We start from the raw sequence: 24,472 nt of genomic DNA, 5'->3' as shown, positions 1-24,472 counted from the left end.
CTCTGTGGGGAAATGTCTGAGCAGGACAAGTCTGATTTGTCATGATTTTTAAATAATGGTGACATTTTCCTTTAATAGGAAACATCTTTTTGTGTTAATATGACTTAATTTCCATTGCTAAATTTATATTTTCTTATCTTGTGTAACAAATGTTTTCTAGCCTCATTGACTGGGGTGATAAGGACTCCTTAATTCAACACAAACAAAACAGAGGAAATATGCTTTTTTGGTTTATCACAAGACAAGAATCATCCACCAGGGATAAAATATGATTGTAATAAAAGAGTTACACGCCAGTCTTAGGTGGTTAATGTGGACTGCACGCATTGAATGACAACAGTATGAGTTCAGCAGCACATTTCTTTTCTCTCAAGGATGAGGTCTGTAAACATAGTCGGTGGGTATTTTATGATTCAGTCATTCGGAGTGCGTCTCTGTGGTTTCACAGCACGTTACAGTGGCATTTCAGTGCAGCTAGAACCGAAGCTGTTTAAGCCTTTCAGCATCTGTAGCAAGGCTGTGGGGCTTCCAGAGACAGACACATGGAGAATAATATAATTGGTGATAGTTCCTATTTGCTTTTACCATCAGTGAGAACATACAGGGTCCCACTGTGTAGGAGAAACAAACTATTTTATCCCAGAGTCTATTCAGATGCTGAATAAATGTGGAGCAGAGTAAGGTCACAGTTTTTAAAGTTTTATTGGACCTTTAGAATCAAGGTGTTTTGTCTTGCAGCAAAGTTTTGCAAAGTTTCTTCTGTACATGTGGAACTATAGCACTGAAGACACAAAGCACATTCTTGAGCAGACATTACAACTTGATGCCGTCATAATGTATGTAATGTAGTATTTGGTGAAATAATGTCTTATTTGGGGGGACGGTGATACTTTCAGTGCTGTGGCATTAGTTTAAAACTGTATTGTCCCAGCGCTATTCACTTTTGCATGAGTTTGACAGTGAAGACAAAAATCAGATGAGTCATATTGTCACTTCACTGCATTATAAGAATGGAGAGGGAGAGCAAAGAGAGACGGGGAGGGAGGAATATACATATTTTGCCATCCATGGTGATAACATTAATGTCAAGGTGGAAGGGGGAAGGAAGACATCAAAGCTAATGAATATTAATGGTTGCCTACAGTAAAGTGCTGTTTTAGAGTGAAGTGGGACAGAATGGCCTCATGAAGACAGCACTTTAGGGCCTACTCTTGCACAGACTGTGGGTCTATGAATATTCATTGTTCATTGTCCCAAAAACAATTTGCTTAACGCTTTTGACTTCTCTTCATCCGAAAAATGTGCATAAGGTTTTACCTATGCATGGTTTGGCCAATAATGCCATCCATCTTCACTTTTGATAGGTCTGTGACAAGATAAACTTTTATTCTTTGCACAATGAAATGAAAAAATACAAAATGTTATGAAGCATAGACATGCTATCTATATGCATCCCCCAGTTCAGCTCAGTTCCAGTGGGAAACCAGGAATACTATCTGTCATATTCCATACTATTGAATATTGCATACATTCATACTGAATTTTTTGGATTTAACACTTAAGTGACATGTTGTGTCACCAGCTGCGGTGCAGTCTGTATGGATTATATCATCATGCCAGACAGCATGATGTCCTTGAGCATATTTCACAACATGCTACATTAGCCTTTCCTCAGCCCAACTGTGAGATGCATTTGTCAAAAGTGTCATGGCAGCCAGCATTGTTTAAAAACCCTTTATGTCATATGTTTCGTGTGAAAATGGCAGGTGAGAATCATGTGGAGGAAAACACAGTTCAACAACAGTGACGAAAGAGGAAGATAAAAGAAAGCAGAAGAAACCAGAAAAAATACATAGTCAGGTCAGGACACAAGATGTTGCTATGGTTACTTGTCTCACACTACTACCAGCTACTCCCAAAGTAAACACTGCCTGATGCGCGAAAGGAACTGCAATGCTTTAATGTAGTGTGGAGGTCTAATTTGTGCATGTGTCTTTTTTTCTACCAGCTGGTTTTTCTTCACCAACATGTCTCCGTTCTGTCACCCAGTTCGCTTAAAAAAATAAATAAGGTGGGAAAAAAAATGTTCCTTGGGAATTATACATATCCTGCTTTGAGCAACTTTTTTGCTCTTCTTCCAATCAAATTAGCAGCACTGTACTTCTGTAAAATATTCACACTCTTTCCAAATCTAATCTACTATTTATTCTGCACAGCAGGGTGAACTAGTGGTTACAGATACCTTTCCATGACCTTAGGGTAACAGATTTAATGTCTGTGAATTGTCCTTGAGCATGACAGTAAACCATTTCATGCATTGTACATCAGCAGAATACCTAAAACCTGCAGGAGATTGTTTATTTTTCATGGTGAATGATGTACATTTTGCACACATTGTTCCAATTCGTTGTCACATCTCCTCCTCCTCCTCTCCTGTTTTGTATCCTCCCCCCATCATCAGTCTGCCTTTCATGTGTTTCTCTCATTAACAGCTCCCACCTGTAAGCCCAAGTACCTCTTGCTGTCCAACTACTGTGGGGTCACCTCTTGACATGGTGAAGTAAGCACAGTTCCTAGCCTCTTAACCGGGTCCTGTGGACTATGTGTCCAATGCTGAAGAGCCTCAACAGACTTACATAAATCCTGTGAAGTGGAGGCTACTGCTGCGTTTAATTAACCTAGACCCATAGGGAAATGGAGTACATGCTCTAAAGTCACTCACATGCTTAATATAGAGGCTTTTCACATGTTTAGTAACCTTGGTTGGTGCTACCAGGGAGACCAATTTGATACAACCAGGAAAGACAGGGAGAAATTGTGTGTCAGCAATATTATGAGGGAGAAAGTGGATTGTCTGTTATATGTGCTTTCAAATTTTGGTTACCATAACAGAAAAAACTGCATGTCTTGTTATGAACCTGAGACTTGTATTCTTCTGTTCGTGTGAGAACAAGTATGTTCAGTTCAATAGGAGCATTTTAAGCAATTTTAACCAAACAGCTGGCACACTCATTTAGCAAGCGAAGTAATGGTAAAATACCAGTCACTGCTAATGCTAGTTTCTGTGCAGTTAATTATATGCCACATTCACCCTAACATGTGGAAGATATTTGATGTAAGAAATTCGTAATACTTTATGAACGGCATTTCCCACATGCATGCATTTTTAATCCATATGATATGACATGATTTCGGCCCCACTACAAGATGGTAGCATGTTAGCATGACGTTAGCTGTCCAGAATAAAAAGGGAATTTATCATATGCAAGTCAACAGCACTAAGGAAATTATTGTTTTATTTACAGTGAGAGATAACTGTGCATACATGTTTTTTGTTTTTCATTTGCTGTTTTTAGCATCCATCTCTTGTTATGTAGTAGTGAGCAGTAGTTTTGTAAAGATTACAGTACAACATTACAATATAAAGTTATACCTCTGTGTGAAAATTATGTGTTGCAGGGAAACATTTGTTCAATTTCAGAGCATAGTGATATTTAGCAGAAAGTTGTCTGGGTATCATGCTATAAGGTTATTGGTAGAGTGGTGTGAAACATTTCCCGTCTCCCACACATCCTCCTCAAACTACATCAATGCAGAATCACTTGAAAATCTCCGGTGATAGAGCAGACACACGAGGCGTACAAACGTGTAGTGGGTATTGAAGTAGTTTCAAGCAAAATACTAAAACAAAATACTAATACTGTATATTGTTTTTTTTTTGTCAGCAGTGTGTGTGTGTGTGTGTGAGTGAAAATCAGGCTGTTGGTGGACCCTCGCTGTGTTGGTGATGGTAATAGTTTGCCAGAGCCTTGGGGGAGCTGCTCAGCAGGCGATTGTGTGTGTGTGTTTGCATGCTTTCGGTTGTGTGTTTGTGTGCACATATCAGCAGGAAAGGGTAGAGCAGGCCCCACAGTGCATGTCTCAACAGCCAAGTCATCAACCCTTTTAATCCAGCCCAGCAGGGATGTGTTTGTGTTTTTGACGGTTCATGTGTGTGTGCGCGTTTGAAGAAGAACTTCATGTGAACTGCTGCTATAAACTTGGTCATGTTATACTCTGAGACAAGGCAGTAATCTGTCCAGAAATATTTCAAACCAGACATTATTCTTTGGTGTAGACTTGAACAGGAATTTTGATAAGATCTTCTTTTGTCCATGTCATGTTGGTTTTGTCAGGTCGTGTTTGAAGATATTTCCTGACGTGTCTAATGTACAGCCCCTTCCTCCCCCCCATCCTTTTCTTTTCTCTCTTCCCCTGCAGGACGAATGTCATAGGATGAACACTGCTGGTGGGGTGTGTCTGTCTGTGCTGTCCTCTCTCCTGGCTGTGGCTGGGGCCCTGGCTGCCGTGTCTGCCTTCGCTCTAGCTCCTCTCGCTGCCCTGGCTGAGGCTGCCTATGGGGCTGCCGATGGCGTCCCCAGCACAGGAGCAGAAGGGGCCCCCTCGCCCGTCTCCTCACCGTGCTCCAGCCTTGTAGCTGGGGTGCTCTATGGCTCTTTCTCCCTAAGGGAGCTCTTCCCCTCCAGGGCGCCGGGCTGTTCCTGGTCCCTGGAAAACCCTGATCCCACCAAGTACTCCCTCTACCTCCGCTTTACCCGCCACCCTATCATCTGCCGGACACACTCCCCCATGCTCCTCTCCCTTGACCACCACCTGGCCAATCAAAGCTGTCCCCTTCACTTACAGACAGCTGCTGCCAGGGATCAGGAAGTCATTGATCTCTGTGGCAGCCAATCCAACTCAGATGGACCGTACTCCTTCCTACAGTTTGATAAGAACTTCGTCCAATTATGTCTAACGAGACATCCAGCTACAGATGAGTCTCAGGTCACTAAGGAATTGCTGGAGCTGAGACTGGTAGAGGTGTTACTCATTAACAATGAGAACTCCAGTCAGTTTACCTGCGGCGTGCTCTGCCGATGGTTTGAAGAGTGTTTACGCACAGGTCACAATGGAGACCAGGAGGTGTCTGACGGGGATGGTTGTGGGATGACCCAGACAGGATGTATCTGTCCAAACCACAATATCATGGCACCACCTATCCCGTTGCTCCCGGAGACACCCCACAGTTTCAGCAATGGTTCGCTGGTTCCTGATGACTGCTGCGTCACTGAGCTGCATTCCAATGAAGCGATCGCCATAGCGCCCAGAGATGTCCGACAAGGTAGGATTTTGTCACACATGAGTGCACTTACCTGCACTGAACACATTATTTTTGCAATGTAACATAATATGCTACAACACCATAAAGTAATTCAACATCATGTAAACAGTTGTTTACTTGAGTACCCAGCTTGCTGTAGCAAATAGACAAGAAAAGTTTGCCTTGTTATCCTGGCTTTTGATACCACCTCAGGGAGGTCACATGCCTCTGCTTGACAGAGAATTTATTATTTGAATTTTGTTTGTTGGCCTTTAATTAAAAAACGAAGCTGTTCAAAGGGGGCCCTTTAAACCTTCCATCAAAAGATTTGTAAATGGCTGTCAGAAATTCAGCCTTCTGATCTATATTTTAGAGATTCCCCCATGTGGCCAAGAGGTGTGGCTCCTAGGACTTCAGTTTCCATGCTGCAGATGTGTGTGTGTGTGTGTGTGTGTGTGTGAAACCATCTGTTGACAATGTTAGGACAAGATCAGATTTGACACCCATGCACTGATACGTGCGCATGGTCATTCATACATCAGTGAATTGAACATAAAGCAGACAATCCCTTTACATAATAACACATAGGGATATGTATGCATGTGTGCATCTGCATGAGTGTATGTGTGTTTGATCGTGTGTGTGTGCCTGTAAGCGACACACATATGTGTTTTATGCATACAGAGATGGACAAGTGCTTGTATTAAAGCTTTCTTAATCATTTCAGTTCATCTCTGCCACCAGTATTTTCATTAATGTAATTAAAGGAGACTAAGTGAGCACAGATATACAGAGAGACATTTTAGTTTGTTTTGTCGTTCACTGAATTACATAATAGTTTTTTTTTTAAAAACATTTTCCTTTGGGTGGATCATAGGCATGTTTGCAAAGAGAACAGCACTAATTAGAACCCAGTTTTTTTATTGCAAGACTTGGCCTGCCTTCAACAACACACTAACACACATACTGAGAGCCCTAGGGAGAGACCTACCTTGCTGATGGGAAGGTTATCGTAGTCTGGATTCAATCAGCAGCGGGGGATTTTATCATCTAATGTACTCAGAGAGGGAGGAGAGGGAGGGACAGAGGAAGAGACATGGCGTAGGAGGATAGAGGAAGACAGAGTCTTTCACCATTTTGATTTGGACTGATGCACTGTTGCTTGAGACAAAAGCCAAACGCTGTAAATTGATGCCAAGTGTTGGGGTGATACTAAACTTGTGCCAATTGCCTGGGAGCTCTGTTGGCTTTTCTGCGTCTCACCTCAAAGACACTGATGTTGCATTCATACTGGTTAGCGGCTGGCCACTCTACGAGGGATCACTCAACACTCATAAAAGACCGCTGTGAACCGCAGAGCGCCCTTGATGAGAAGATAGCCTGGTAGAAGTGTGGGCATGCATTTGTGTGTGGAAAACTGTTTTCTTCCAAACAATTCCCCTATGTCCTAATTACCCTAAAATATCAGAATTACTGTAAACCCAACATCGCGCTGTCAGAGTGAGAGCCAGAATCTTTCCTCCATCCTGTTTCTCTCCTGTCCCCTCTCTCTATCCACTAAAACACAAACACTAACGCCTTCGCTGAGTCAGAGACTCTTGAAAACAAAGCTTGAAAGCTTGCCTTCTCCTCCCTCATCTCACTGTCGCTCCCAGACTCCCTCTCTTTTTGTCATGTTTTTACTCTGCACCCCTTCCTGCAGCTCTTCATTTGCAATGCAGATAAGGCAACAGTTTTTCACCTCACTAATTGATAGACTTAGAGATTCTAGTACTTTCTGATAATAAATAATGACACATATACTGACCCCAATTTCTTAAAAGTAATCTCCCCAAAAATGTACATGCACAATTGTGGAATTAAAAAACATTTTCAGACTCACACTCACAAGTGCACACCAGATGAACCATACATGCAGAATGTGATAAAGTATTGACGCATGTGTGTTAAGACACATGCCATGTAATCAGTAACCAGTGATTCTGGCCAGGGACCTTTGACCTCGTCCCTGTATTTTCTGTCTTATCTACTGTGAACTTTCACAATAAAGGCGAAATGCCTACTGAAAAGTCTTAAAAACAAATAGAGCAAACATATCAAAGTATCCTTTGGCAAGAAACGGATGGACAGACCAGCACCTTGCATGCTGCCATCGCAGTGTGAGTGTTTGTTTGCATGTGTGTGTGAACGAGAAGCAAATGTTGGATAAAAGCGCTATATAAATGCAACCGTTTACCATTTATTTTTTCACATCTTGCAATGAATATAGTTATTGAATTTTCAACATAAAAAAATGACAAAAAACTTAAAAGCAGGACAAAAGAAAGCCCAAGCATCGCACAACAAGGAAAACAATATTTTGGAATGTCTGTGGATGTCCTATATCAGAGTACATTTACTTCTCTGAGGCCGAGCATCTTGAGATACGTAGTCATTGATTTACAGGTAACACTTAACTCCTTTTTTTCTTTTAACTCATTGTATTCCTTGAGTGGGAATACAATGTTTTGTTCTATACATAGGCTAAGTCTTTTTGATCTTGATCATTTTGAATGAGCAGGAAAGAGACCAAAGCTACAGAGACACTAATTTGTCCTGTCCTGTGCATGTACTGTATGTGGACAGTTATTGTTAAAGTGATACAACAGTTTCTACTGCACAAAATGTAGATTAATAGCCTGAGCATTATGGTTTTCTATCACCCCGTCTTTCTCTGAAATATCAATATTTAGATCATTGCACCAAGGTAGATTTTAATTCTACATAATTAATTTATATGAATAGCAATTAACAAATAATTAACTTTGATCTTATCTAGAAGGTGGTTTTGCCTGAAAACTGGATGGACTGTAATTGTACCTTTTTTTGTTGACAATACTGAGTACAGTTTTTATCTTCCTATTGTGAGGGACAATAGTCTGTTATACTGACTGACCTTCAATATCTGCAAAACCCTCAGCAGGCCTCAAGTAGAAGAAGGGTTTTCTTTAGGATACTGTATCTTTATTATCTTTATTATGGGTAGTATGACCTGTAGGGACATCATTTCTCTGTGCCGGTGGAATCTGTCAATAATTAAGGGTATTTAGTGCAGATGCCTGTTTGTCCTTCAATCTCCCAGTTAGAGGAGAAAAAGGTCATTTTTAGCACACATCTTAATGAAGATTTGCTCTGCGGAGTCTGTGCTGTGACATTATATTTTCAATCCATATGTATATTTTTAATTTTAGCAAGAGAGGTCCTGGGTCTTTGTCCATCAAATCTATGAATGTATTACACCATGACACTGAACAGATTCGAACCACATATCTATGTAAAACACAGTTAAACAAATATTGTCTAATTTCCATATAAATTGGGTATTAAGGGGCAATGCAGGCTGAACTATGCTATATAAAACAAGTTTGTTATTTCTTTGTTACTTATTTACTTAGTGAAGGTATCTGGGTCTGTTTTCATTTGTCATGGAAGGGCATCACATACATACGTGTCTGTACATGTATCTGTCTTTACTGCATCGCGCTGAAGCATTAAGGAAGTTCTAAAGCAAAACTCTTTTGTATTGAACAAGCTGCCAATTTCACAACATATGGGTTTATTACACAAAATACACAAAAACACCCTTCAAACACCTCTGAGGCTAGACAGGTACAAGACACACTGTCAGTTAAGTATAATACAGGTAAATGGATCAGTGCACTATGGACCAAGGAAGGTCTGACATATTGTTTACATGCAAGACACCTAGACGAGGGAGCATCTCAGTCATCAGCTTAAGTGCATTTTTATTGCGCATTAGTTTTGCACTTGCTTACAATGCATAAATACATAGATCAACACAAAGGCCAACATGCAATAGAGCATTATGGACAAATTCTTCACAACTTCCCTGCACGTCTTAGGAACCACATATAATCACACAAGCATGCACACACACATTGAGTTTTTGAGCTCCTGAGACGTTGTGTGACTGAATGTCAGGTCTGTTAAAAAGATAGAAAACCCAGATCCCCTGGTTCTCCTGTCAATCAACAACCCAACAACCCCGATGTCATAACTGTCATGGAATGTGTTTGAAGCAAAAACAGATATACCGCTGTGTATCACCTTCTCATTTTCACTCATTTTCTTCTCACCGTGATGATATTTTCATTGTATTGATCTCTGCTCTAACTTTGCCTCCCACCTGCAACGAAAACCTTGTTTTTCTGATCCGTGCCGATCAGCTCGGTGTTGCCAGTGATGGAGGCGGTGTGCTTTCAAAAACACAGAAGGCATATGATCAAAATAAGGACAGACATGCACTGACTTCATCTCCACCATAAAGACATGTATCAGATGCACACGATGGGATATGTATATATATATATCAGCTATCTGTTGTTTTTTTGGGAGATTTTTGCCATTTTATTTTGCTAATTAATGGTCTGCCTTCTTGAGAATTCAACTCGGTAAATAATTCACTTGTAAAACGCAATTCAAAGTGTGCGCGAATAGAACCTGGCAGCTGGAGTTGGGCTACAGGGCTGTCTGATCAATTCATAAATCATATCTGAGAACTAGACCAAAAACTGTATGCACGGTGATCATTTAATAGCATAGTTATGTTATCCCAAAGCGGAGGCGTCCTTCATCTGACGCCACCGGACTCTTTTTCAAATAGTGTCGGACAGCTGTTAAGCCTGTCTTTACAGCTTATTGCTTAGCAAAGACCTGAAGGTGATTTATTTTGTTAAATTGAAGAAGAGAAGCCTATAGGCTGTAATGTTTCACTAAAATTTGATTTTCACATTAAAGACCACAGATGTCCGAGAATAAGGTGAAGGCAAATTTATTCAAACTGCATAAGTGGGTGCTAATTAGCAAATGTAAGCATGCCAACATGCTACACTAAATAATGTTAGCATTTAGTTCAAAACACAGCTGTGCCTAAGTACAGTACGTAGCCACTAGCATGGCTGTAGATTCTCAGTCTTGTTATCCATTAATGTTGTTGAATTGATTCTATAATTGATAGGCAACCAGTAAAGAGTGGCTTGGAATGGTGTATTGTATATTAAGAAGTAGAGAATCAAAGCACCCCCTAATAGAGCAGGCTTTGTGATCTGGGCCAATTCTAAATTACAATTAATCTTTATGTCACTACATAACAGTAACATAGTACAGTATATTGCCAAAGCAACAAGCATGTTCATGGTTCATTACAGATGGACCCAAAATTGGTCCTTTGGGCCAATGATAAAGCTGATTGGAAGATTTTCAACAACTGCATAAGTTTGACAATCACGACTGTGTTATCAGTGGTGTCAAAGATTGCATCTTCCTTTACAGACATTAAAGCACCACAGTTAGTACAATGATGTGATGCTGATGAAACTAAGTTTGGTTCCTTCATCAAGTATTTATCCAATATGTTATAAATTACTTTTTCTTTGTTTTTCTTTAGTTTGATCTTTGAGATCTTGGCATGGAGTTTTACAGTGTGGATGGATCAAGAATTTGCGCTTATGTGTTGACATAAACCTGCTCATGTGGCCTACGTGTGTGCCCTCCACAGCGCTACCAGTATAGCAGTGAATATGTCACCTTGATGGATGATGGATGCCTCCCAGCCCTCTTTCTTCTGGTGATTGAGAACTACAGGGTATAAGGGGTTAGAGCTGTGATCTGGACCAATATATGGAGTTTCTTATTGTTCCTTATCACTTCTGCCCCATTCACCTGTAGCTTGTTAACTCATCTGAAAATGTCCGACATCAGATTTATCTTATTGCGTTAGTACAGGCTTCTTAATGTTATCAGCTGTTATGGGATGTAGAGACATATAGACAATTCATTTGAGCAAGGAATATATCTACATAGATTATGGAGTTAACGCCATTGTTCTCAATCATTCATCAATCATTGATGGGGAAATTGCACCATCCTCTATGTGTTGGCTCATCCATCATGCTGCAAGCCACCATTGCTGTCCTTTAATTTAATTAGTTGGCTTGCACACATTAACTTGTGGCTGGAAGTGGAAGCTTTCCTCTAAAGTTTGTCAGAGGGGCTGTATGTTGGGATGTTTCCACTGTTAAATTGGTGCTCATCATGGTATGATTTGTATTATTAGGTATTAATACTGCAAAGTTTAACTTTTAAACCACCTTGAACTATCACACTCTGTTTTACACAGTATGACGACATGTTTAGCAAACACATAAAAAGTGTTATTTATAAGTATGATGATACACTGTGAGGTGGCCTGGTTTAGAAAATAATGGCCTTGGTGCTTCAATGTGAAGCATGGCTGTATTCAGGGTTAGAGTCAGGAATTAAGTGGCTGAAAGCAATGTCCACTGCCTCCAATGCATGTGCAATCTGGCTCTGTGCAGTCACAGGTAAAGGCTGTAATGTCCACCAGCAGTGTTTCAGATGCAGCAGTGCAAGTCAGACTTGTTTTTGACTGCAGTGTTTTTCTTTCTCTTTCTTTTAATTTTTGACTGACTTACAGTAAGTGACAGGCAACCTTTCATCAGCCAGAATGACTGGAATTGTTTTCATTTTAATAATAGCCCAATACCAGGCTTTGTGAATAAATCTTCAATCCAATCTGCATAATAAAATACTTATTAATACTTAATAATTCACTTTAAAATCACTATTAATTAGATTTCCTGTTCCTGGTCCTGTCTTGATTTAGGTATATGGTCTATTTAGGTATACGATTATCCTGTTTTGGATTGTCCCAAATTGTCCCACGAGTATGTCTTGTTGCCGGACACCTGCCACAGTCTCTTGACATTCACACGTCCTTATGGGATTCTCCCTGCACACACACACACACACACACACACACACTGCAATCATTGGGTATTCTCCTTAGCACAGATATAGGATGTGTGATTGTGTTTCATGCATGAAAGGAGCGAGGCATAGAGAGAGAGAAACCTAGAGAGAGGATTGGGATTCGGCTGGGACTCTTGGGACCAGATCACCCTTGCATTGAGCAGGAGCCAGTGGTCCGTCACTTTCAAACACTCACACACACACACACACACACACACACAGACAGCTCATCCCCTCCTTATGGAATACTATCTGCTTCCTGGTAATTAGAGCAGGGAGAAGTGTGCATGTTATCTTGTGTGTGTCTTTAGCAGCATGGGTGAGAGAGGTGTTTATTTTAACACTCTGCTGGTGTACAGTACATGCAGGTGTTTTAACAGCCTTTAACTCTACCAACACACACAACACATGCACACAGTGAAAAATGCACACGTGCCACTGGTGATGACAAAGAGTAATTGCATGCCACTGTCGCTGTGATTCTTTCTAAAATGAATGAAGCAAAACTGCATGTCTGTGTGTGTGTGAAGGACTGTCTGCTTAGGGTGACTGTGGCAACAGGATTAGTATTCTGTGCTCATGAGCTATGGCTCTCGCTCTGTGAGAGCACTGAGCCCCTTTATGCTCCAGCAGAGGTCCCTACACACACACACACACACACGCACACACACACACACACACACACACCTTGTCATTTTTATCCATTCCCATTTTCTCAACAGATCTCTGCAGATCAGTATGGATTGGTATATAGTACACTGTCTGGCCTTGGCCATATTTCAGAAGCATCCATAACACGGGCCAACTTCCTGTTGATGCTATTAAAAATTGTCATAAATCAAAAATATAGGAAAAATTATAGTGTGTACCTTCCAATAAATAGACCTCTTTGTCCTGTTGCATTGTGCACTGACAACACCTCACTAGGAAAATGATGGGGGAGGGGGGTTTCTTGGAGATCTTGAATAAATTTGCAGTTCAGGCATACTTACTTGACACCTACATGTTCTGTTGCACCACATGTCTTAGTACTTACTGACTTATTAATTACGTCCCACAGCAACCATCTGCTCATAGAGCATTCAACAATCATTCAACAAGGCAGAATTGTGAACAAATACAAAGAGATTCAGTCAGAGTGTAGTTCATTCAAAAGTGTGAGATCTTAGTTTCAACAGAAAGCAGCTGAAAATGTTTAACATCTTAACAGCTTAATATCATTCGCTCAAATCTGAGACAGGGTTATAGTCTATGCATTCTCCAGTTAAAGTCTTGTCAACTTGGTAATTTCATATCTAATTTTGTGAATGCACACACAGCAAGCGGCAGACCACTGAGTTTCTACTCAACTGAATTCCTCACCAATTCATGTTTTGGGGTATCTTTCCTTCACCAGAGTGATCAATCTGTCATGTGACTTTATGAGAGAAGATGTGCATGCTTCAACTTTTCTACAAAATACAATATTTCTTTTTAAACTGTTAATGAGTAAAAAGGTTTAATCTTCATTTTCCAGGACAAAATATCTAACAAGTCTAACACAATTTAAACACAAATATCCTCCACCATAACTACCATTACAGTTAACTCCAACACCCCTAACTGAACTAAAATGATTCTCACAAAACTTCAAAATAAAGTCTGAAGACTGATTGATGGACTGTATACAGTGCTGTATTATAATTGACAGTGTCCTTTCTTATATAGCAATCTCAAAATTTAAAGATGAATACATACAAGGTTACTGACTGTAAGAGAGAAATGTTGAAGACATATAGATCACACATGCACACATGTGTGTACTACAGCAGCAGTACATACAGTATAGTAACCATTCCCCTGCTCCACACCCTTCTCAGGCCCCAGGGGATTTAACCGGTAGAGGGGATGGGATGAGGGGAAAAGCTTGGCTCTGAATTAGGTCCATCACTCTGTCTGCACCTAATGAAAGTTGTATGATGTTAAGAGGAGAGCGGCAGAGAAGGCAGAATAGATTTGTGAGCAGGATATTTTAGAAGGCGAGCGGAAGTTTGGAGCGACATGTGAGCGGGAGGAGATGAAGTGAAGCGAGGGAGATGTGGTTAAGGCGCCAGTGGGCCAAATTAGCTAACCTCTGGAGACCCCACTGGTGCCTACCCGCCACGGGGGACTGTGTGCTTAGGTGCGTGTGTGTGTGTGTGTGGGAGAGAGAGTGTGGATGACAAAAAGCCTCAGAGCTACAGAATGTCTCAGAAGGCTCATGCAGCTCTAGAGTGGCCGTAGAGCAATTCGATGATAATGGAGTACAGAGATGTATTACCGCACCCCACACACACACACACGCACACACACGCACACGCACACACACACACACACACACACACACACACAGTCTATATCACTCTCTGGCCCAGTGACTCCTAGTCAAGCTCCAGTGGCTTCATGTGATCGATTAACTGCAGAAAATAGACGGGCATCCCATAGTGCAGCTGTGCCCACAGTCATGTGATACAATCCCTGCAGGCCTGCGTTTCCATGTGTGTTTGTTTGTGTGTGTGTGTGTGTGTGTGTGTGTGCTTGTGCATCTGTTTGCTGAAGTTCTGGTTGCGTGATGATTTAGAAATATTGCAATTTCAAACTCCAACCATGCAAATCTCTGTGACAAGTCTGACATTGTGTCATTGTGGTTTTAGAAAAACAATATGTTTGTGCCACACTGCACACTGATTTTCAAACACAAACCCCTGTGCTGTTGTTTTGTCAACAATGACATTTTGTGTGAACCAAGCGTTGACGTGCAGTTTGGAACAAAGCATTTGATTTAGGCTGAGTATGTATGAAAAGATCCTTTTATTTCACTGCTTCCACAGGCAAACACCTGTGTACTGCAGTGTAATCCCAGCTCCAGCCTGTGACTGGAAAACAGGCCACAAACTTCGAGTCAACAACAGGCTGAATTTTTGGACACACTGTAGGATGATTTAACTCACCAAAGCCTGCCTTGATATTTCTGCCCCATCTGCATTAAAGGCATCAAAAATGACTCCAGTGTGGCTTTTAAAGAAACATTACATGGGTATATGTTAAATTTAAAGGCTTTGTAAATCAATGGTATGCTATACACTCGTTTTGCAGATGCCACACAGTGGAGCATGTGGAGCCCCCACCCCCCTGACAACCTGTTAAGACTAAGACTACTGAGTATTGTACTGAAATAGCTATATTGTTAAAGGTACCATGTGGACATTTTTGTGAACACACACAGTTATGTTTACATTCAGTGTGTTTTGTGTGTAACCTTGAGGTCTAACAAAACTGTTGAATGCATTTCCCGTCCAAACATTTCTTAGGTCGATTTCTTTTCCAAACCCATGTTGGTTACATCCGTGTTTGCTAGCTAGCAGTCTTCTTCCTCCCGGACATTTGTTGTGAATTGCTACATTTGTTGGTGCACTATGCACCAGGAAACCGACTGTTGCTAAGTGTTCCAGGGGGAAACTGTCGGAAGGAACTTGTATTAGCCTGGTGCTTGTGCGGGTACATGTGTGCTAGTAGAACATGAGATATGAGGACTAATCTAAACATTGCTCCATAGCTCCACTAGGTCGTAAACTCCACATAAAAATCCAGTACGTTATTCATGTAATATTTCATATAAAACATGATAGACAAACATGCAAAACGTAAGGCAGATTTTCTAGTTTTCTTTACCACTATATCTATTGATCAGTTTGTTACATCTTGTTGCAAACGTCCACTGTGAAGTAAATGACTCCTCATCCGAATTGGTTTCGGGACCTCCTTTAAAGAGCTGCTAATCTTGTGCAGGGAGGAAACAACAGAGACAATTTAGATGTAAAGATAGTGATATAACACATTTCTAAACATGGTGAGTAGCATGTGAGTTACTATATAGATGATGGCTTTGAGTGCATGTGGTCCACTTCTGATGCAATCGTGCATGGAAAGTACGACGCTGTGACCCATGTGGTAAACAACTGGCCACCTGAGCCCACAGCGGTTACTCCGCGGTGTGTACGTGCTTCTGTGTGAGCATGCACACCACAAAGCATGTTTGCCTCCCTGACTGTATGTGCGCATGCAGGCATGTGGGCAGATGATCTAACTTGTCGAGCCATCAACAAAATTTACAGTGGTAGTATAATTACCTCTTGGTACAGTAAAGTGATTTAGTGTGCATGGGGCTTGTCACCTCTGAGGTAGAATGATACTGAAAGTGCCACAGCAGCTGACAATCAGTGGTTATCTAATGCTATTCTGGAGCTGTTATAGGTGCGGCTTCCCTCCATTCCCAGAAGTGAGCTGATGGTATTGTCACCCGGAGAGACATACTGAGACAGACAGGGGTTATTGATACCAAGCAGCGAGGGGTATGACTGATAGCTTGTCATTATGTAAATGTATTTTTACAACACAGTATCAAGGCAAGATTAATTTTCATGCTGTGTGTTGCTGCAGTGAATTTAAGTTCAATGTATAGGCCCATATGTTTATGTAGCCCTGAGGGCTCTCCGTGTTTGAATATGAGGTTTGATGCATGGCACAGCCATGCTTACTTTCTGGCTGTCACCCACACCTCCTCTTTACCCGTAAGATGTCCTTCACGATAAGCGTCACAGGGACACTCTTCCCCCAGAAATGTCTCCTCAGGGGAACTCATTTGTGTTCATCTGGCTTGACGTGAGGGGAATCTGTTTGCCAGACACATCCTTACTTGATAGACAGGGCTATTTATCCTAATACAGGAAGGGAAGCTTCCCAAACACACACACACACACACACACACATTCAGAGATTTGTATGTATATATAAAGTATGAAGATGTTTTGTTCTCTGCAGTTACTCTCCTGTTTGTTTGTTGGGAGCTGGTCACTGCTGCGCTCACACATTCATTCGAAAAGCAGTTGTACACAATATAAACACCCACCCACACACACACACACGCCACAGCAGAGCATGACCGCGTGTGCTTGTGTGTGTGTGCCCACAGTATGTACCAGTGTGTGTGTGTATGTGTGAAGAATGCATCATCCATTGTGTAAAGTGACTGTGAGAGGGAGTAAAAGAACTGCGGTCCTCCTCCTGAGGCTGGGTCTCACTGCGCAATGATGACACCCAATGAAATACTAGATTATCATACATATATACGCAAACACACATGGGCATGCACACACACATGAATACACACACCCAAGTAAGTAAACACACACACACACACACGCACACACACACACACACACACAAACACACAAGCTGGTTATTGCGAGGGAATCTGGCAACACAGTGCAGGAAGAACACAATAGCTTGGCATGGAGGTGGACACGTGTGTGTGTGTGTTTGTGTGCAAGAGGGTGTTGTGGGTGAGCGAGTAGACATGTGACAGCAGCCGCTTCCAGTAGCAATAACCTCCCCCCCAAAGAAACGTCATAGGCGAACGGATGTGTAACGCTGACCACTGAGTGGCAGTCGCTCATGCCCTTGCTAAGTCAAAGTTACTTCAAAACAAGTGTGACTAGCTTTTCTCTCCCTCCCTCTGCCGCTCGCTCTCTTTTTGTCAGCGCGCATTAGCATCACCAGCCGGTGTGTGGCAATTAAATATATCCCTGGGCAATGAGGCCCTATTTAGAAATCATTACAAGACAAGGAAATCTTGCCCCACGAGTTTAGCAAAAACACATGGAAAGCTGTGTGTGTGTGTGTGTGTGTGTGTGTGTGTTGGTGGGTGCTTGTGTGTGTGTGCTCCTTACCTTCGCCATCCGTCATACTGCTCCACTCAACCATGGCTCTTTGCTTTCAAGATAACTCTCCCCCTCAGACAGTCTCCAGCAGTGCTGTGAAACCCCCCCCCCCCTTCCCTGCATGCCGACGAGAGATGATATCATCTGCATGGGAGTCTAATGGACCAGCGGGGAGACACCATGGCCAACTACATATTTGGGGTGTGTGTGTGTGTGTGTGTGTGTGTGTGTGAGAGAGAGAGGGAGCTCAAAAATGGATGTCAGGGGGTGGTGATTTAAGAAGCTCTCAAATGTGTTTTCATATTCTCCTTACCAATGTCCTTGACTGGGCGCTGTGTGTGTGTGTGTGTGTGTGTGTGTGTGTGTGTGTGGGGTATTGTTTTGCATGCAAGTGTGTCTCTGCATGGTTTAGGATTAGTGGGATTAGTGACCTCTCACATGCAGACATGTTTATTGTCAAATCAGTTTCCTCCTGTTTCTACTGATATTCACAATTTCGTTGTGAATCATGTTATAATGGAATCTTGCATAAAAGGCACTACAGTGTATAAATACTGTATATATATATATATATTTGGTAGAATATTCAGCATGGGTTGCTTCAGTATAAAAATAAGAAAGAAAAAAATAAACAATAGAACAAAAAAAGGAAATAAGTCACCAGTTGCCTCCAATTACAGACTTTTCCATTTGAGAGGTTGTGGTGATTCTGACTCTTTTTTCACTTCAAATAAACATATTATGCCTAATTGTCAGAGCAACTTTGAATAAGTATCCCATTAGGCTTTTTTTTAATTACTGTGAGTCGACCATTAGTGTTTGATTGCTTTTTTTGGACAATACAGTGATCTGCATATCTAATGTAATGATGTTTGTAGGAGTGATTCTGCCTAATGTTTCAGTGAGCCAATATGCATGCTATCATGCAAATGAAGAGAGCTTTCAACTAATAAAATGCACAACAAAGAGAGATATATTCGGAAAGAGGATGGAAAGTTAAGGAGGCTACAAACAATTAATATATAACGCTCATACGCTGTCAAGGCAGTGACTAGGAAAGCTATAAAAGTTTACGGTGCATGTGAACCCATTAATATATAAATAACGGGACAAATAAGTGGAGAGAGGGAAAAAAATCACCTTGCCTTTTTGTTCTGCAGGGGACATAAAGCGAGGTATGCTTCCTTGGTCTTGCAGGAAATAAATGCGCTTGGGATTTATCGACACACTGGCTGTTATAAGCCTACTGTCACACTACAGCAGTTACCCATGGCGGATTTAAGACTCAGGGAAGAAGAAACACTCTTAGTCTCCATCTCAGTCTCGTTTTCCTTTTCTCTCGCACCCCGCTGCAAGTATTGTTATGCCACTGCAGCCAATTCTCACTCAAACGTGGTCAAGTGGAACTGGATAGGCATTTTGGCACGCAAATTTCGTTAAAGTTGTTCAATGGGAGCATCTACATCTGTGCCAGCCCCTCTAATCCCGACCTATAATTTCTGTTGATGGCAACACACTTGGCACAGAGCCACAGCTCCTCTCTGCACCCTCTGTCTCTCCCATGTGCACAGCTGCCTTGAAATTGCATTTTGTTTATATGATGGTAAATTATTCATAGAGAAAAATAGCTGTGGAAGCTGTCCATATAATCCCCCATAAACTGATATCTAAATCCATCACACACACACATAAACGTGCACACGCAAACACGCCCGCACCCGCATTCCCGCGCAATGAGGGCTGACACCCTCAAGGGCACGACGAAATGAATGACAGCAGCATCCGCATGTGTCTATCCTGAGTGCCAAACATCTTGCTCATACACCAACAGATATGCACGCACAGATGCCCATACACACCAACACACACACACACAGCTCCCAGACGGATGCTGCGGTTTGGGAGTCAGTATCGATCGACACTCGTCAGCATGTCCTCTATAACAAGCACTGTCCCCGAAAGCGCTGCAGCAAGCCTGTCAGGGTGGAGAGAGACACAGAAAAATAGAAGGAGAGAGAGAGGGAAAATGTGGTGAACCTGTGTAGACAGAATAACAGGCTGACAGATGAAAGCTACTGTACATGTGTGACCACTGATCAGCCAACAAACGGCCATGCATGGAGAATATCATCCAGGGATGAGCCGCTAGTGTCTTCACCCACACCGCATCGCCACAAGGCAAAGCATCCTAATTTGTTCACGACTTTTGGTGGGGTTTTTTTTCTCCCCTGCAAAGCCTGCTTGAAGATTATGAGTGGCTGCAAACCGGAGCACAAGCCTGATGATAATGATGAAGTATCTAGCCACCCGGCTAACGAGAGCCCAGATCGGCCCTGAGTCTGCCTGCTATGCAAATTTCTCTCACACCAGCAATGAATCAAAGGCGTAGCAAACCAATGTTTCTCTTCACAGCACTTTAGCAAAGCCATCATTCACAAAGGACACGCCAAAGGCACGCACACTCTAGGAACAAGCACGCGCACACACACACACACACACACACACAGGGAATTTTACCACTTGTGCAACATGTCAAACCACTTTTTATGCGCGTGAAAAATGCTAAAAACACTGCTAATGCGTGTGTGAGCTGATTGAATCCACGCATCAAGTTTTTGTGTGTGTGCCTTTCTGCTGGTGTGACACTGCAGAGCACAATGGCCTCTAACATTGAGTCGACAATAACAAGGCTCCGGAGACAAATTCCTTAAAGTTGATGTTCTTGGCAGAGAAACACAGCGACATAAGACAGATCTTTTCTCTGCCTCGCCGTCTCTGACCTCACAGCACCCCTATGTTCCCGCAGCATGGATTTTTAATGCTCAACAAATAAGTTGCTTCTTTTGTTGCCAAGATGAAAAGTGAGGGATCTTAGAGTCAAGGCTTTAATTGATGGATGGAGGCAAAAGTGAACGCATGGATGCACGCAAATACATTTTTCGAGTCACTGTATGTCCTTCATTGCCTCTTTCTCTTCCTCTGCCCCTCTCTCTCTCTCTCTCTCTCTCTCTCTCTCTCTCTCAGTCCTCTCATTATCTTGTTGCTCTGTCAGGCCTGTAGGTTTGCCTCTGGGGTGTTGAACTAGCAGAAGAAACAGTATGACGGTAATTTGCCGGAATGGAAGGTTAGACGGGCTCACCTTGCCTTTTAAAAGGTGTCATGAGGGCCAAACGGCAGACCTTTGACACCGCGATTAATTATGTAACATATGTAGCTGAGTTTTTTTTTTTTTTTCACACTGGATTTATGTCTTAATTGGATGTTTACACGGGAAAGTTACACTCATTTATGCATGCAAATCAAAAGAAATTCACACATTTATGCATGTTTGAGCAAAACGGCACGCACAACATCTGTAAATGCATGAAATTGTAGACGACAAACACCTACTGTACACACATGCGCTCACATGTCATAGAAGCGCACACACAAACAGACGGTGACAGGCTTTTAAGCCATTGTCAGATTAATAGCCACTTTCCCTCAGTGGTCAATAAATGCTTCAGGGAGTTCCCTAAAGGCTGCAGGATAGCTCCCTCTGTGTGCGTGTGTGTGTGTGTGTGTGTGTGTGTGTGTGTGTGTACGTGTGTGTGTGTGAGCATCTAACAGGCCTCATGGGTCAACCTGTCACCACAAAGATGGCTAAGCAGTTGGTTGGCCAGCGGGAAATCAATGTAAGGTGATGAGGCTACTGTGTGTCAGAGGGTGGGTTTGTGTGTGTGTGTGTGTGTGTGTGTGTGTGTGTGTGTGTGTGTGTATGTTTTTATGTCTACCTGTGCTCTTGTGTGTCTTTGTGCATAACCTCCACTGAGATTGAGAAAAATACCCAAATAGGAAAAACTTGGTACTGAGGTGTCAACGATGAATTGATTCCGTTCAACAGTTTTAGCTTGAAGGGACAATGCGTACAAATAAAAACATTGACGATTACAAAATAAGAGCTTCTTGTCTTCTGCTTTTATTTTTAGGCTGTTGAGGGTGGTGGGCATGCGGGGGTCAGGGTGTGGGTTTTCCGAGGCATGTGGTTAAATCCTGATGCGATGTAGGCTGGAGATTATAAAACCAGCAAGCCTGCCCCCCCCCCCCCCCCCCCCCCTCCGCTCTGGGAAGGTTTGGAGCTCTAGCTCACTTCTCTGCTAGTGAACCCTGGTTGTTTAAACGAGCCCCAGCGGTCCTCATTACCCTTTCCCTGGGCACACTGATGCACACAGATGCAGGCGCACACATTGGTGAATGTGCAGCAGCACTCGTAGATGGAGGAAAAGAAGCGCTCGCACGCACGCAGCTGCTGGCTTTGATGAAGTGGACGAAGTGTAACAGAGCTGGACACCAGTTTGTGATAGTTTGCTCGGACAGCTGTCCCGTCCCTTATCAACCTCGTGGCTTACGGGGTCGTTATCGCGGTAATGATGCTTGGGTCGCCCAAGGGTTGATACACCACCACTCCAGAGAACGAAGCCTTTCAAAACTGATGTTGATCCCATAATATCATATTTCCACTGATAAAAGCACAAATGAAAAACTCTCATGTGCACTTAGTCAGGCATGTTAATTGCGCGACGATTTCAAATGCTGCTTGTGTGGTTTTTTTTGTGCAAGCGTCATTACAGTACATTCACTATTTCAAGTACTTAAGTGCAGCTATTTAAACTCTCTACACCCTCCACCTCCAGAGCGTTTAATCACCGCTTTAGGTGAGCTCAGTTAAGCGTGCTCTCCCCTCCATCCAGTCTCTTTCTCTCTCTGTGCTTCCATTTCCTCTCCTTCTCTCAGTGTTTTCCATCATGTGCTCTGTGGAGTCTGTTGAAGGCATTGAAAGTGTGACTTGTCTCGTCTTCAAGCTCATCTTCCTTTCCATTTGCCTCTGTGTTTTCATTTCACTTATGATCTCCTGCTCCAGCAGACACTGCCTATGGAGCTGGAGATGGGCCTGGCTTTATATTGCTGTTTGTGTGTGTGTGTGTGATATTGAGCACTGTTTGAAGCCTCCAGGTGAAGTTGCGGGAGCTGGGGTTGAGTGAGACAATCATGTGAGTCAAAAATGGTCGTTGAATGTTTCTGGATGTGGCAGCACAATTCAGCCCAAGAGGTTTTCTAAGGAAAGAAGTGATTGAAAAGCTTCTCTTGCACAAACACAACCTTGATAGTATATGTGTTGCATCACATTCTCCTTTTTCTTGTAACGATAACTTGAAACAGCTCAGGTTCAAAGAGTGCAACTAAAAAATCCTGTCAGTTTCAAGAAGTCCATGGCTTTAAGATGTTTTATTTCTCTATAACTTCAACACCCCTAAAGGGATTTTTTTTGTAGCTGTCTGAACAGAAGTCTTTTTTTTCCATCTTTGTGGAAAAGGGAGCTCAATGTTCTTTGTCGTTCAGTGGTGTGTGATCTCTTCAAGATGTCATTGACATGGATGACCCTATCATGGCAGAGCCTTGCACAGATGTCCCCTGGTCATGACTTGCTTCCCATCTGAAGTCTGCAAAAAGAGAGTCCCTACTCTCTGGGGAGTCACCCAGAAAGCCATCATGTGGCAAAGTTAATCAATGTGACTATTGGCTAGGAGTAATCAAGTGATTAATCAGTGCGACATTCAGCTAACGCAGGGAAATCTGGAGACAGACTTATGGATACTGAAAGAGAGGGAATAGAGAGGAGGAATATAGAGGGAAACAAAGTGGTAGACTCACAATAGAAAGCCAATAAACAACAAATAAGGATGCAGGATGATTGGACGCTTGTTCTCAAAGAAGAAAATAATACCTGATAAATGAAGGAGAAAACTATGAGCCAATCAATATGAAATATGAAATATAAAAAAGCAAAGACCCCGTTGCAATTGATGCTTTCTGTTGTTGATGTGGAGCATAAAATCAGTAATGTTCATTCTCAGCCTATCAAACACTAGGGTGCACATGCTCATATATCAATCATAAGCAAAAGATGGATGTTGAAGTGGGAGAAAGCAAAGGCTACAGAATGCAATGAGAAGAGGCAGGTAGAGTCTTATTTTTCTCGAGCTACTAGTGTGAATTTCCATGAGATGATGCAATGTTTGACAGCTTGCATCCCTCTCTCCATTCCCAGCTATCTTTGAAAGGAAATAAAATATTTGACACCAGCACAGACATTAAAATATACACATTAGCTCAAACTGTCTATTCTCTTCCTGGTGCTGTGTAATCACTAGTTTGCCAAGAAAATACTGCAGTACGTTATGTTCACACATTTTTTGTTTTGGTTGAAAATGTGATAGCAGTATACTCAGATTTACTAATTTTTTGACCTCATTGTATTTTCACACAAGAAAACGATGCACCATCTGTGGAAACTTTACTTGAAGCTGGGTATTGTTTCACAGTTGTCTGCCCTGTAGTTTTCTCCCTTATTTATTGGTTATTATTAATATATATATATATATATATATATTATTATCACTGAAATCATGAAGGCATTTCTGTGCAAACTTGAAAGGGTATTGAGATGCTTGAGATGCGCTTTGATTTGTTAAATCAAACCCTAGTTCCCTCTAATCTAGCCAAATAAAAAAAGGCATGTAAGGTTAGGCCTTTAGCTGTGCCATGCACCAAACTAGTATAGTATATGGACCAAGGCAAGTGGAGGCAGAGACGAAGGAGGGGAGAGGAGGAGGTGAGGAAAGGGCAGAGGAAGTGATAATTTCAATCTGTGGCACCTCACATTTCCACTTTCATTCCAAGGTATGACTGGTGAAGGGGTGGCAGGAGAAGAAGAGTGATT

The 24,472-nt window shown here is 42.1% G+C and overlaps 1 protein-coding gene across 1 annotated transcript in view; it reads left to right on the top strand.

Annotated features, from left to right (window-relative positions):
- The first annotated feature begins 4,266 nt into the window (after positions 1-4,266).
- The window catches only part of adgrb2 (adhesion G protein-coupled receptor B2), a 136,615-nt gene continuing 116,409 nt past the window's right edge, over positions 4,267-24,472 (top strand). Inside the window, exon 1 of the mRNA XM_070921286.1 lies at positions 4,267-5,164. Within this exon, the coding sequence (XP_070777387.1) occupies positions 4,276-5,164 (889 nt within the window). The 5' untranslated portion in view covers positions 4,267-4,275. The remainder of the gene's footprint in view (positions 5,165-24,472) is intronic.

Source organism: Enoplosus armatus, chromosome 16, assembly GCF_043641665.1.
Source record: "Enoplosus armatus isolate fEnoArm2 chromosome 16, fEnoArm2.hap1, whole genome shotgun sequence".
In the NCBI taxonomy this organism is placed as follows: Eukaryota; Metazoa; Chordata; class Actinopteri; order Centrarchiformes; family Enoplosidae; genus Enoplosus; species Enoplosus armatus.
This window is presented reverse-complemented; position numbering and strand designations above follow the sequence as displayed.